The 16060-nt window shown below is 45.1% G+C and overlaps 1 protein-coding gene across 1 annotated transcript in view; it reads left to right on the top strand.

The window, feature by feature from the left end:
- The first annotated feature begins 335 nt into the window (after positions 1-335).
- Positions 336-16060, top strand: part of SLC1A7 (solute carrier family 1 member 7) — a 66729-nt gene continuing 51004 nt past the window's right edge. Inside the window, exon 1 of the mRNA XM_075832141.1 lies at positions 336-394. Coding sequence (XP_075688256.1) covers positions 351-394 — 44 coding nt within the window. The 5' untranslated portion in view covers positions 336-350. The remainder of the gene's footprint in view (positions 395-16060) is intronic.

Genomic DNA, 16060 nt, shown 5'->3' with positions numbered 1-16060 from the left:
TTAGAATATTGCTCCATGTACATAGAGCAAAAATAATTTTCCCACTTAAAATATGGAGATAGGCTGGCAGTATCTTATTGGGTATGGTCATTTTAGAAGGCAAAAAGACTTAGTAAGTCCATATATCCCTAAAGGCTACATTTTGGGTCTTCTGATTGGTCTGCAGAATAAGGTCGTGTTTTGCCAGCAGTAGATCATAAATCCTCAGACCCCTCTGTGCACCATCATCAACATCTGATAAATCAGTGCAATTTGTCTTCTGGCAATGGTGTTACGTGACCCTGATGGACCTTTATTTGTCTTGCGTTCCACAGGAGATTAGCTACTTTCAGTTTCCTGGGGAACTTCTTATGCGGATGCTGAAGATGCTCATCCTGCCCCTTGTGGTGTCAAGGTAAAAAGATACAGATTGAACGCTCGAAACCTTTGTCATTATTCTATGGTGATTTACGGACTTTTTTGGTCGTACGTTTTTGCAGAGTGGCTCATAATTGTAAAATGCTGCATACTAAAAGTTTTGTAACAAGTATATAAATAGTTTAAAAAAATATTTCGGCTTTGCGCTAAAAAAATTCTCCCCACCCCGCTACTATTGGAGCCCTAGAACTGGGGTAGTCTTCAAATATCACCCTCCCCAAATTCCTGATTCCAACAATGCTAATTGGAGGTAAGGTCTCCATACCCTCCATCTGCCTTTGTCCTAAAAACGGCACCATTGTGGGAGCCATGTAAAACTTCAGAGCCTCTTTATTGCTCCCGTTGAGTAGGATACCTCCTAAGGCACCAGTAAAGGGGCATGTAATTTATAGATTTGAAAAAATATATATGGTGGGTGAAGGAAGGAGGTGAGCAATGGGGCAGCGGACCCTAATGCAGATACGTTGTAGGGCATCTTGCTGGCTCTATATTGAGAACTACACATGTGTTGAGGGCATGGCGATGAAGGAAAATGTTGAGTATGTATTATAAATAAGAACGCTAGGGATAGGTGGAAAAGAGGGGAGGTGCAACACGGGGTAATTAAATAAATGACTTTTCATCCAACAGCAACCATGCCAATCTTTTGGGATGGGGTGCATTACGAAACCGTGTCTTGGGCATCAAGATAGCTTGTCCTGCCTCTGCTCCTGTTCTTGGGAGTATATGGGCACACATTGGATTGGGCAAGGTGTTTAGTAAATCTGATTGACAGACCCAAATATCATGTCTTCTTGTATATAAGGTGACTATTCCATATAACTATATTGACATGGGTGCAATAATGCAGGCCAAGGCTTGCAACAAAGGCCCATTGTCTCATAACAATCAAAGTTCAGTTTTATTTTCTAATGTACGTGGAAAAAATGGAGCAGTGACGTCTATTTGGCTACAATGGGCAAATAGGACAAATTTTCTTGGCCACCGTTTTAATAGGAGAGGCCCATTGGGATTTATTTATGCAAAAACAAATGATCATACTGGAAGATGCGTTCAATTCGCTAACCTGCCCTAACTCGTTTTTTTCTATATAGAATCTCTTGTTTTAATTTTTCATTTCATTTTATTCCTTTAAGTAATTTAGTGGTCTTAAAAAGCCACACAGGCCTATGATAAACAGTTATTACCCTGTCCCCCAACAATTATGCAAACAGAAGCAAGCTAAAATTTTTGCAGCCCTATAGTGGTTACCATCACAATTTAATTTATGGTATTCCCTGTAAAAATGTAAACATGCTTGTGACATCAGAATATAGTTTGCCATTTTGCTGAAATTTGTCAAATGCCATTTAAAAACCTGTCAGTTGCTCCTTAGCAACAGACATCAAGCTGACATTTGTTATTAAGACAATTTTTTTAACAATAAATATTGGTAAATTGACAAGTTGTCATCTTTTGCTAAGGAGCAACTGACAGCATTATAAATGGCATGGAGCGCGGGGCTGGGTGTAGATAATGTAATTCAGTAACTGGCACAACGAGCACATGAGCATCTGGAGACTCAGATGGGAATACACATAAAGACTAGGACTTATTTTAATCTATATAATAATTACATACACCAATCTAATACATCATAAAGATATTAACTTGTAAGGCAGATTAATAATATGATGTTAGTGCTCTGGATACAGCTGTTACCAGCTGTACATTAATATTATCACGCGGCTCAAAAGGCCATTTCATCTGCTTCATTTTAAAATATTGGACTATAGGAAATATAGGGAACTGCCGTGTAGAGCAAGGAGATAGAAAAATGCAACATAGATTCTTATCATAACCCTCAATGTAATGTATAGACTCTGCTTATACTTTATGTATACCCTCAAAGGTGTACATATCATAGAGGCGGCACCGGTCGCTGCTGTATGGGGTGGCACAGCCAGTTCCACCTTCCACATGGACCATTATCCATTGACATCATAACACTAGCAAGTAAGGGACAATCAGCTTAAGCATCACATTGCCTTTATTTCCAAAAAGGGTTAACAAGTGGAGGAAGTGGCAATTTTTTTGCTATGGGAAAATATACAATAAAATATAGAAATCATGAGTTATACAGTATGTGTTGTAAAAAGAGCAACAAATACAGCTGCTCCATGTTAGGAGCCATAAGAGGGTTCACTGCGGCCCATAGTCGACAGGCATGTTAAGAAAAAGAAAAAGTTTGGTGAGGGTGCTAAAGTCTTCTGGTTATTAACTTCGACTGTGAGGAGGATTTGCGGCACTTTACCCAATTGAAGCAAAATAATATGGACCCATGACAGTCACGGCACTGCTGGGTATCTGTCACTAGAGAGGACACAACTGTGCGGTTGGTCCTCGATGCCGGCCTAGGATAACCAGGAATGTTGGGTTATTATGGTTTCAGAATTGGTAGATTTGAATGGGAAAGCAGCCGGGCGGCAGGCATGGGGTGAGTTGTCACGATTTGAGCTGGGCTTCCTAATGCACAGTTTTTATGTTTTTTTAAAATTATTATTTACGGTAAATGGCGTAAGCCATAAAACATTTTTGCAAAAACAAGTGATGTTTGTGGTTAATGTTGTTGTGTATCAATGGGCATAGCACGTCCGCTCCTTATGATTGAAGAATAAGGATAAAAACAAACAGGTAAACAAATTTACCTGTAAATTTATTAGTATAACTCTTCTACACCCAACTTTGAATATTCCAAAAATTTCAAATGCGCAGATTCTTGCATGCAATCCCCCTCCCTCATGGGGATTAAAAAAACCTCTTGCAACTGTAATTTTTATCAAAATCACATGCAATTTTAAGTAGTTACAAAGTCAGATATTTCAAAGTTGGTAAAATGTCTGCTGCCCTTGCACCCTATGCGCTGCAGACGCCGGTGGAGTAGAGGGGGCCGATCCTTGATGTTTAATAAAAAGGGAGATTTAAAGGGAATCTGTTAGAAGTTCTGAGGCCCCAAACTGCTGACAAAATAATCTAGGGTAGGGGGAGGGCATTGTAAACATTCCTTTTTTTCTCGGTCATGCAAATTGCATGACTGAAACCGACGTTTGATTCCCCTGACATGGCGGTCGCAAGTGCCACTCTCTGCTTTGAGTGACGGTTCTAGCAACCAATAAAGAGACTGCTAGAGCCGTCATTCAGAGCAGAGGGGAGGAGCTGGCAGGGTGCAGTGCAGGAGCACTTGCACATCAAGTCCCGTTTCAGTGGTACTTGCGATTGTGGCACCAGGGGAATTAAAAATAGTTTTCTCAGTTGTGCCACTTGCATGGCCGAGACAAAAGGTATGTTTACAATGCCCTCCCCCTCCCCTATTTTTCTTTGTCAGCAGTCTACTACTTGACCCAGCTATTGTATTTATCCCCCAAAAATTTAAATAGCTAACATATATGGTAAGGGCAGCATAAGACATGAGCCTAGTTATAGGGGTGCAGAAGTAGCAGTCGTGCCCAGGCCCTGGTGTCTGAGAGGGCCCAAACAACCCTCTGCCACATATGAAGACACCAGTATTATCAATGGCATACGCTAGGAGCCCTTTTACAGATTTTGTGTTTGGGCCCAGGAGCCTCAAGTTACGCCTCTATCATAAGACACTGTAGAAATCTACACCTGACAACAGCTCAATAACCCATATAACATTAAGTTACTAGAAGAAGGGTGATTACTAACCCCATTCAAGGCTGTGACTTGTATATTTCATCTTGGGTCCCTATTAATTTCTACTTATTTATGGTAAGTTTTATTTCAGAGGGAAACGGAAACAAACTTGAAACCCAGTAGGGGGCAGCAGAATAGGGAATTTTCTAATCCTTTAGAAGGTAAAATCTTCCAGACATTATTAGAAATGGTCATGTTGTATTTTTGTGACTGCATGAAATGGCAAAAACATTGACCAGTGTGATGACCTTAGGAAGATCCTAAAAAAGCTGGAAGGTTGCAAGGTCGCTTGAGACTCTTTTTCCCATATTGAAACTTTAAAGTCTTGTTGCGAATGTGCTGATGTTTTGCCCTGAAGCCTTAGGCTGGGTTCTCACTGAGTTTTTTGCCGAGTTTTTTGCAGCTGAAACCGCGCCGCAAAACTCACCAAAAAACGGCCGAAAATGCCTCCCATTGATTTCAATGGGAGGCGGAAGCGTTTTTTTCCCGTGAGCGGAAAAAAGGGCTTGCGGGAAAAAGAAGGGACATGCCCTATCTTCGAGCGTATATGGCTCTGACCTCCCATTGACATCAATGGGAGGCAGAGAAAGCGTATTTCGCAGTGTATTATTCCCGCGGTGCTCAATGGCCGCAAGGGGAAAACGCCATGAAAATCGGCGTGCAGGCAGAGGAAAATCTGCCTCAAAATTCCAAACTGAATTTTGAGTCAGATTTTCCTCCTGCAAAAATAGCTAATAGCTAAAAATAGCTAATTTCATTAGCAATTGTTACAAAAATGAGACTCCCTAGCGCTACCATTGTTATTATATCACTTCACATCAGGGTCGGACTGGCCCACCAGAGTACCCAGAAATATGGGCCCTAATACCACAGGGCCTTAAAGGTCTTGCAGAGAATAACCATACCTCCCAACTATCCCGGATCCAGCGGGACAGTCCCGGAATCCGGGCCGTGTCCTGCTGTCCTGGGCAGCTGGTGGCATGTCCCGGTGTCAACTGCATCTGCGTTCTTAGGATGCAGATACAGTTAAATACAATGGTGGAGTAGAGAGCCGTCAGCTCCCTGCTCCACCATTCACTACGTAAAGCCAGCTGTGAGTGGCTTGGCGCAGGTAGGCACAATTCAGTGACGTCATTGCGCGTTACACAAGCTGCACACTGCACAGGCTGGAGGAGACTTGCCAAGGGTTCCCTTCCAATCGTCGTGGGAACGAGGCTAGATGACTTGTTGTTTTTTTATTAGGCACTAGGAAGCCATTAAAGGGATTTTACTATCAGGGACTATTATGACATATCCACAGGATATAATCCAAAAAATAAAATATTCGAAGCAGCACAAATCCCGATGTCAGGAGCGGTGACACGCTGTAAGATCAGACAAACCCAGTCTGCCGTAATGTAATCCTCAGAAAAAGGGTGGTTGAACAGCAGCACACGTCTCCCAAATTTGGGAGATGTGTGCTGCTGTTCAACCATTCTTTTTTTTGAGGATATCCACAGGATATGTCATAAATGTCAGATAGATGTGGGTATTCAAGGAAACAGCAGCACAGACAAGAATTTTTTTTTAGTGGGAAAGGACAACTCCCCAAACATGCTGCGTGCAGTAAAGAATAGGTCCAAGGGAGACAATCAATATGCAATCGAAGATAGGAACTGCAGCACTCAAGATAAACCAATGACGTGTATTTGATTTATTCACCAAGCATAAAAGCAGTTGCAACTTTTCAACCCATGAATGGGTCTTTACCCAGCATGGTTACACAGATTTACCATGCTTGATAAAGACCCATTCATGGGTTGAAACGTTGCAAGTGTTTTTATGCTTGGTGAATAAATCAAATACACTTCATTGGATTATCTTGAGTGCTGCAGATCCTTTCTTCGATTGCAGATAGATGCGGGTCCCACCTCTGGGACCCGCACCTATCTCTAGAACGGGGCCCCCTAAACCCCCGTTGTACCGTTCTGTGTTTCGTCGGTAACGTGTCATTTCCCACCATGAAGAAGAAAACAGCGTAGCTCAGTAGGGGGGAATTATACTGTGTAGGGGCAGCTGTGGTGGCAGCTATAAGAACATTATACTGTGTGGGGAAGCACTATAGGGGCAATATACTATGTGGCTGCAGGTATGGGGCCATTATACTGTGTGCTGGGCGACTATGGGGGAATTATACTGTGTGTGGGGCACTATGGGGCATTATTATACTGTGAGGGTGCCACTATGGGGGGCATTATACTGTGTGTGGGCACTTTGTGGCCTTATAATGTGTGGGAGGCACTATGGGGCATAATACTGTAGGAAAGGCACTACGGGGGCAGTATATAGTTGTTGGGGGGCTCTATGGGGGCAATATACTATGTGGGGGCAGCTTTGGGGGCATTATACTGGTCCTGGGCGACTATGTGGGCATTATACTGTGTGTGGGGCACTATGGGGCATCATACTGTTAGGGTGCCACTATGGGGGCCATTTTTCTGTGTGGGGGCACTTTGTGACATTATAATGTGCGGGAGGCACTATTGGGCATAATACTGTGTGATGGGCACTATGGGGCAGTATACAGTATGGGTAGCACTATAGGTGCATTATTCTTTGTGGGGGCACTATGGGGCATCATACTGTTAGGGTGCCACTATGGGGGCCATTTTTCTGTGTGGGGGCACTTTGTGGCATTATAATGTGCGGGAGGCACTATTGGGCATAATACTGTGTGATGGGCACTATGGGGCAGTATACAATATGGATAGCACTATAGGTGCATTATACTTTGTGGGGGCAGCTATGGGTGCATTATACTGTGCGGAGGCCACTATAGTTACATTATACTGTGCGGAGGCCACTATGGTGACATTATACTGTGCGGAGGCCACTATGGTGACATTATACTGTGCGGAGGCCACTATGGGGGCATTTTACTGTGTGGAGGCCACTATGGGGGCATTATACTGTGTGGAAGCCACTATGGGCAGTAGTAATAGTGGGTGCCACTAACCAGGGTCACTAGGGTTATGCCTAGGTCTCCTACCTTTTCCTTATACGAACGTCGATCTAATTGCTTTAGCGGCTACTCAAGGGAATAAGACCGTATAGTAAATAAAGGTAATATTTATTAACATACAGTAATCACTCTCATATATATATAATACAGTAACTAATCACAGTACAGTATAAACACGGTATCACAATATTATACCGCCACCCACTTACCTAAACATACACAGAATACAGTTACGTTATAACACAATACACATAAGTTACTTGTGATTCTCACACGCTCTCTATCTCTATCCCACTCCCTCCTAATATAACTTTCCCTATACACTAAGGGTTAATACGGGATAAGGAGGAACAAGAGGAATGGGTTACTGTGTAAAACAGACAGCAAGGGTTAACTCAGGGACTCTGGGACAGCAAGGGTTAACTCAGGGACTCTGGGACAGCAAGGGTTAACTCAGGGACAGCAAGGGTTAACTCAGGGACTCTGGGACAGCAAGGGTTAACTCAGGGACTCTGGGACAGCAAGGGTTAACTCAGGGACTCTGGGACAGCAAGGAGTTAACTCAGGGAAGCAAGGGTTAACTCAGGGAAGCAAGGGTTACAGCAGGAGGAGACAGGGAGAGACAGGGTTAAGTGTAGCTGTTGCTACACTTGATACTTAGGGTATGTGCACACACACTAATTACGTCCGTAATTGACGGACGTATTTCGGCCGCAAGTCCCGGACCGAACACAGTGCAGGGAGCCGGGCTCCTAGCATCATACTTATGTACGATGCTAGGAGTCCCTGCCTCGCTTCAGGACAACTGTCCCGTACTGAAAACATGATTACACTATGGGACAGTTGTCCTGCAGCGAGGCAGGGACTCCTAGCATCGTACATAACTATGATGCTAGGAGCCCGGCTCCCTGCACTGTGTTCGGTCCGGGACTTGCGGCCGAAATACGTCCGTCAATTACGGACGTAATTAGTGTGTGTGCACATACCCTTAGCGTGACTTTGTGGAGCAGCAGAGGCAGGAGCAGGAGCCCAGGTCTTTGGAGGAGAGAGAGGTGAGCCGGGTCGGTGGTGTGGGACGCAGGCAGCTCTCAGCTGATCGTAGCTCCAGCTGGCTTCGGCTCCTGAGCGTACCGACGCAGGGCTATTTAACCCTGTCGGTACGCTCGCAGCGGGGAACGTGGCGCTTGCCCCTGGCTAGCATGGGTCGGCATGGTGATAATGTATCACCAGCCGACTCATGTGCGCCCGCACGAGACAGTCCGTGCGCGCGGGAGACTTGAAATGGAGACAGGGGATAACTATCCCTTGTCTCCATGGTTTCCTAACAAAGCAGGGCCATGCTAATTGTCCTGCTCTGCTTCCAACCGCATTCATGACCAGGGCTGTTGTTGTTAAAGCCCTGGCTCATGATACATTATGTGTATTATACATACACATATATATATATATATATGTGTGTATATATATATATATATATATATATATATACATATACACTGTATACATACACACTATGTATATATATATATATATATATATATACATATATATATACACACTTCCCTTTACACTGGGCTACCTTAACATTTTAATAAATAACCATAAATCAAATACAAATTCTCAAATAAAGATAAGACTTAGTCCCAAATGACTCAAGCCATATGAGTCAATTAAAATAGCAGAATAACCTTTGTCCTTCCATATTTAAATGGGTGAAAACCCCACTATAAATACCGCCACTACAAAAAACAAAGTCCATCTTTATTGGGAGAGCGGGCGCTGCTCCTGCTGTGCCCCAGATGAATAACACAGCGAATCTCCAGAGAGTCCAGGGTTATAAAGATCTTCCTCCTGCCAAAATGCTGCTGGCCAATCACAGTTGAACCACAGCTGTCCTCAAGTTGCTTCCAGAAGGATCCAGCGTCTGCCCATAGCAAAAGGATACCTCAAAATAAACTCAGGACGGGTAAGTACCAAAAACCCCAGGAGGGGGAAGGGAGAAACCATCAGTATAAAATAATAATAAAAGGCATCGTAATCCCATGTGGCCCCGTTGCTAATGGCACAGTAGGCCTATACATTACACTGTGTGGGGGGCTCTTTGTGGACATTATACTGCGGGAGGCACTATAAAAGCATGATACTGTGTGGGCTGAACTAGGTGTGTATGGGTGCGGATTGGGCATATTTAAAGGCGTAACCTAATGGCAACAAATTTGCTGCATCACGCGCCACAACAGTTGTTCCTCTTTATAATACTTCAAAGTTTGGAGGTATGATATAACCCCAATTTGATGCACAAATAACCTATTAGACCTTATTACGATGCCCTACATATCTGGATGCTAAAGGGTTGAATCATGAATGTGTAAAAATAATACACTGTAGCATTACCTCATAGCTTTCCGAAAGGGTAAAGAGGAAGACACATGCCACTTTTAGGTAAATTTCCACCATGAATTTGGCCCACATTTGCTGTAGAATCTGCATCCGCGATATATAGGGAATGCTGCGGAATTGAAAATTGTCAGCATACCCTATAATCTGCGCAAAAAGATCCGCGTATGAGCATGTCTATACAAGTGAATCGTTTTTAATTCACACATGAGCATAAACATCATCTGATTACAGAAACTTTCAAGGGCCCAATTGCATCAAATCATGAAATAATATACAAGTTGGGTTCTAATGTGCAGTTAGGAAGCGTACAGATGCTTCCTGGAGCAATAAAACACCTTTATTAATGCAAATCTATTTATCAGGCTCAAAAGATGGACATTTAACTTTTAAGGAGTAAAGAGGAACAGAATTATTTGGGTCAGAAGTTGGGACTGGCCCTTTAAAAGAGGGAAGTATGCCGTATGAATGAATGTATGCGGTATATATAGTATACATAATATATCTCTTTTTTGTAGGGATGGGCGATTAATCTAATTAATTCGCCCTGGAGTCCTGTGACGATTCTGTTTCTACTTTCTTGATCCCGCAACACTCCATATTTCAAGGGTGCATGAGTAGGCTTCTACGCCAACGTATAAAAAATCAACAGAATCGTTGAATTGATTTCATAATCTCACCGTCGGGCTGAGCCGCAGTAGGAAGCTCCGCCCCGCCGCATGGTCACCTGTGACTAAAATGGAGTCGCTCGTTTACCACTGTTGCTCCCCTGCGCTGACGCTGGCCGCCATTCCATCCATTCAGTGAGGAGAGAGGAGACACAGAACGCAACAATGCTGTCTCCTCCCACCTCCTACTGTGGCTGCTCGACGGCATGCCAGTACTGCATCTGTAAGGCGGGATTCACACGACCGGTTCGTTCCCGAGCCCGAGTGTCGGCCGGTAAAATCGGCCATTTTGCCCGGCCGGTTTGCATTAAGTTTTGCATCCGTGCCGGGCCGGGCAGATCCGGACAGTGACATCAGCGGCAACTCCTGAAGGGGAATCCCCATGTGTTCAGGGATTCCGCTTCAGGAGTTTCCCCTGATGTCACTGCCCAGATATGGACAGAGACATCAAGCGCTCTGTCCAGGAGCGGAATCCCCGAAAACACGGGGATTCCGCTCCTTCAAGGAGCTAAAGTGCGGCTAGCACATAGCAGAGCGGGGAGATACCTCCCCGCTCTGCTATAGTGGCGTCGCTACAGTAGTAGCAGCCGCAGCAGCAGCTGCTAGCGGCGCCATCGAAGGTGTCGCCGGGCCAGGGTGCTTTTCAAGCAGGGGAAGGGAGCCAGCGCAGCGCTCCCTTCCACCTGCTGTACACCCCGGCCCTGCCACACAGTGTACAGCGATGCCATTCGTCCGAATGGCATCAACTCCTCCTCCTCACATGCACTCTGCACTGTGAGGAGGAGGAGATAGAGCGCAAGCTCCGGAAAACCCGGCCATCACTCGGGACACATCCCGGTGATGGCCGTGTAATACCCGGCCCCATAGACTTCTATGGGAGCCGGGCGGCCGGGTACCCGGGTGAAGATAGAGCATGTCCTATTTTTTGACGGCCGGTTTTTCCGGCCGTCAAAAAATCGGTCGTGTGAATAGCCCCATTAGGGGTCTATTATTCCTAATGCAGCCGGGTGCCGGCCGATTTATGAACGGCCGGCACCCGGCCGGGAAACCCTGCCGTGTGAATGAGGCCTAAGTCTTCTATTGGCTGGCAGCTTATGAAGTCATATGCTGCCAGCCAAAGGTGGGAGGTCATTCAGAAAAGGGAGGGGGGAGAATGTAAACGGAGATTGGTGCCGAAGCCCCTGACATCACGGTCCATATAATGACATTGATGTCAGGAGGTGAGAAGGATTCCCAGGCAGAGCGCTAGAAGCGGCTCTGCTCTGGGACTCCATCTCTGGGGAAGCCCCTGACATCACTGTCCATATTTGAACAGTGATGTCAGGAGCAGAGCAGTGTCCCAGGCAGAGTGCTAGTAGCACTCTGCCCGAGACTTTGTCTCTGGTATTGCCCATGACATCACTATCCATATATGGACAGTGAGGTCAGGGGCTTCCCCAAAGACGGAGTCCCGGATCAGAGCATTTACTAGCGCTCTGCCCGGGACTTCAACTCAGCGCCGGACATCACTATCCATATATGGATAGTGATGTCATGAGCAGAGCAGGAGTCCCAGGCCGAGTGCGAGTAGCGCTCTGCCCGGGACTATAGCTCTGGGGTTGCCCCTGACATCACTGTCCATATATGGACAGTGACGTCAGGGGCTCTTCATGAAGCGGAATTCCCGGCCAGAGCCTCGGCAATGCTCTGGTTGGGGATTCCACTCCTAGAGGGGGCCCCAAAGGCGCTACCTACAGGGAGATGGGCTGTGTGGCACTGCCAGGGAGGGGGGCTGTGTGGCACTACCTGAGAGAGGGGGCTGTATGGCACTACCTGGGAGAGGGGCTGTGTGTCACTACCTGGGAGGGGGTCTTTGTGGCACTACCTGGGAAGGGGGCTGTGTGGCACTACCTGGGAGGCAGGCTGTGTGGCACTAGCTGGGAGGGTGGCTGTGTGGCACTACCTGGGTGGGGGCTGTGTGGCACTACATGGGAGGAGGGGCTATGTGGCAATTCCAGGGAGGGGGCTGTATGGCACTATCAACAGTGGGCACTAAATCTATGGGGGCCTAACTTCTTTATGGGGGCATAAAGTTACGTTTTCTGCTATTTTACTGCCGCCATATCCGCATGGCGGAGCCGAACGGAGCTTATATATTGAAAGCTAGATGAGCTCGGTGAGGAAATAAATATATACGTGTACAAGATGCCCATTACAAACGGGCAAAGAAATACAAATTTTCATGGGAGTTCTTCTTTAAATTATCTCTTGGTATTTTTTTTTTTTTCAGTTTATTTAATAGTAATAAGAAAATTGAGATTCAAATCGAAAATCGCTCATAGGGTTGAAAAAAATCTAGATTTTATTTTTTGGCAAAAGCGCCCAGACCTACTTTGTTGTAACAAAGCCGGGGGAAATATGTTTTCTGCATTGGGGTGATTACATGTTATGTAATATTACAATTTTTAAGGAAGGCTCTATGTATTTATCATATGCTCTGATGTAACAAGAACCATGTGTGTATGTGCCTGTAAGCCTGAAAGACAGATGTTATGAAGTGGTGACGCAGAGAAGTATGCTGCATATCTTCCTCTGAAAAATTGGAGTGTGGAGCTGGAGTGTGATGAAATATTACTACAATGACATCATCCTAATTTTTCATATTTTTGGAGCTTGAACTACACACAATTGTACCCACCTGTCTGCTGTGAGAATATTCAAACAGGTTTTCAAGCTCAGAATGTAAACAATAGAATATTCACCCACTGACAGCAGAGGTCTTGAAAATGGTGAACAATTAAAACACATAGGGGCAGATTTATCAATGTATTTACGTTAGTTTTCTGGTATAAATACATTAGAAAAATATGGCGTTTGGTCCAAAACACTGTTTTATGAAGCCAACGCACTTTTTTTTTTTTTCAACACAAACAAGTATGTTGAAAAAAGTGGATGGGGCTGCAGAGTCTGATCTGACGTTTTTCACCTACAACAGATTCATCAACATGGAGAGCCAGTATTGATAAATCTCCCCATTAGGGCCTCATTTATTAATGCTGTCTAACAGATACACAGGCCTTGATGCTTATAGCAACCAATCAGAGTTCATCTTTAATTTCCTAAACTACTTTGGAATAATGAAAGTGGCACTGTGATTGGTTGCTATGGGCAGTTACATTATTTTAGTAAGTGAGAACCGTAATGAATAGAGAGATCAATAAAGTTTTATTATAAATGTATATATTGGATGCAGGGACCGTAGCTATTTCCCCTTTCAAGGGATCAGGGTGGAAGTGCTGATGAGGCATATCAATACACTCCATCTGCCCCTTTGTTGTTTAGATTGACACTCATTGATTTCCACAGAAAGGTCTTGCTATGGCTATGCCATAAATGCCTCATAGGTGTGGGTCCCACCTCGGACCCTCACCTATTGGGAGAACAGGGGTCTGGTGAACTCGTTTACCGATTCCCAGCCACTGCATTCTCCATACACTTCAATGGAGAGGTGGCTTCCATTGAAGTCTATGGAAGTTACAGAAAGAACAGAGCAAGCAACCCTCTGGGATGCACACCTATCCTGCATTTATAGCATATCCTGTGGTTATGTCGTAAATGCCTAAGGCTTCGTTCACATTGTGTCAGGGTTCCGTTCATGGGTTCCGTCAGACCTCTCTGTCAGGGGAACCCATGAACGGAAACCAAACAGAAACCATAGCTTTCCGTTTGCATTATCATTGATTTCAATGGTAATGCTTCCGTTACAAATAGCTTCCATTTGTCTCCGTTCTGTAAGGTTTCCAGTTTTTGGCAGAAGCAATAGCACAGTTCTGCCGAAAAACGGAAACCTTCCGGAACGGAGACAAACGGAAACCATTAGCAATGGAAGCATTGGGTATGTTCACACGGCTTATTTTCGTCTGTTCCGACGGGCCGTTTTTTTAACGCGGCCGTTTTGAAAAACGGCTGCGTAAAATAACGGCCGCGAAAAAGAAGTGCATGTCACTTTTTGAGCCGTTTTTGGAGCCGTTTTTCATTGTAAGTGGCTTGAAAACAGCTCTGTATTTTCAGACGTTTTTTGCTAAGCGTGTAAACAAAGCCTTACCATTGAAATCAATAGTAATGCAAACGGAAAGCTATGGTTTGCATTTGGATTTTGTTCATGGGTTCCCCTGACGGAAAGGTCTGACGGAACCCATGAACGGAACCCCGACGCAGATGTGAACGAAGCCTAAGATAGGAATAAGCTTTGAAGTAGTGTCCACCACTCAAATGTATTCTGGCACTGCCTATGAAATAAAGTGCTTAGTAAAATGATATATTAGGGAGTCTGAGGGACCCCTAACGATTAAAGGGGTTGTCCAGTTTCAGCAAATTAATGTTATTTTTTGCATAAATAAAAGTTCAACAATTTTCCATTATACTTTTTGTATTAATTCTTCACGATTTTCAGGATCTCTTCTTGCTGTTATTCAATAGGAAAGTTTATCGTTTACTACCAGTGGAAAAAAAATCTGTCCATGGTCATGTGTTGGACACACAGGTGCTGGGATTGTTCGTAGACACAGCTATGATACACTAAGGGCATGGCCACACGTGGCGGATTTCCTCCGCAACTGTCCGCATCAATGCCGCACAGAATCTGCGTTGCAGATTCTGCGGCGGATCTGCCCAAAATGTGCAGTAAATTGATGCGGACTAGCTGCTGCGGACTGCGGGAAAAGTGCTTCCCTTCTCTTACCGGCCGTTGTCTTGGTGATGCGTCCCTCTTTCGGCATCCAGCCCGACCTCCCTGGATGACGCGGCAGTCCATGTGACCGCTGCAGCCTGTTATTGGCCTGTGATTGGCTGCAGCCGTCACTTAGACTGAAACGTCATCCTGGGAAGCCGGACTGGAGACAGAAGCAGGGAGTTCTCGGTAAGAACTTCTATTTTTTTACAGGTAGCTGTATATTGGGATCGGTAGTCACTGTCCAGGGTGCAGAAACAGTTACTGCCGTTCGCTTAACTCTTTCAGCAGCCTGGACAGTGACTATTTACTGACGTCTCCTAGCAACGCTCCCGTAATTCCGGGAGCGCCACTGACTTCCTCAGTCTGGCTGTAGACCTAGAAATACATAGGTCCAGCCAGAATGAAGAAATGTCATGTCAAAAAAGCAAGACGCATCCGCAGCACACATAACATGTGCATGACAGCTGCGGACTTCATTGCGGAACTTAGAATCTCCATTGAAGTCAATGGAGAAATTCCGCCATGAGTGCGCAACCAGTCCGCCACAACTCCGCAACATCCCTTGCATGCTGCGGACACCAAATTCTGCACCGCAGCCTATGCTCCGCAGCGGAATTTTACGCATCGTCTAAACGAACACTTCTAAATAGAAGTGGAAGTCAATGGAGAAACGGCTCCGCTGCGGATTAACGCTGCGGAGTGTCCGCAGCGGAATTCAAGTGAAATTCCGCCACGTGTGAACCCAGCCTAAGGGTATGTTCACACGATTAACAAAATACGTCTGAAAATACAGAGCTGTTTTCAAGGGAAAACAGCTCCTGATTTTCAGACGTTTTTTGAGCAACTCGCGTTTTTTGCAGCGTTTTCCATGGCGTTTTTGCAGCGTTTTTTACGGCCGTTTTTGGAGCTGTTTTCAATAGAGTCTATTAGAAAACGGCTCCAAAAACGTCCCAAGAAGTGTCCTGCACTTCTTTTGACGAGCCGTCATTTTACGTGCCGTATTTTTACAGCAACGCGTAAAATGACAGCTCGTCTGCACAGAACATCGTAAGACCCATTGCAAGCAATGGGCAGATGTTTGCCGACGTATTGGAGCCATTTTTTCGGGCGTAATTCCAGGCGTAAAATGTCTGAATTACGTCCGTAAATAGGGCGTGTGAACATACCCTAACT

Source organism: Rhinoderma darwinii, chromosome 7 (assembly GCF_050947455.1).
Source record: "Rhinoderma darwinii isolate aRhiDar2 chromosome 7, aRhiDar2.hap1, whole genome shotgun sequence".
Classification (NCBI taxonomy): domain Eukaryota; kingdom Metazoa; phylum Chordata; class Amphibia; order Anura; family Rhinodermatidae; genus Rhinoderma; species Rhinoderma darwinii.
The sequence above is the reverse complement of the archived record's forward strand: the minus strand, read 5'-3'. Positions and strand labels throughout refer to the sequence as shown.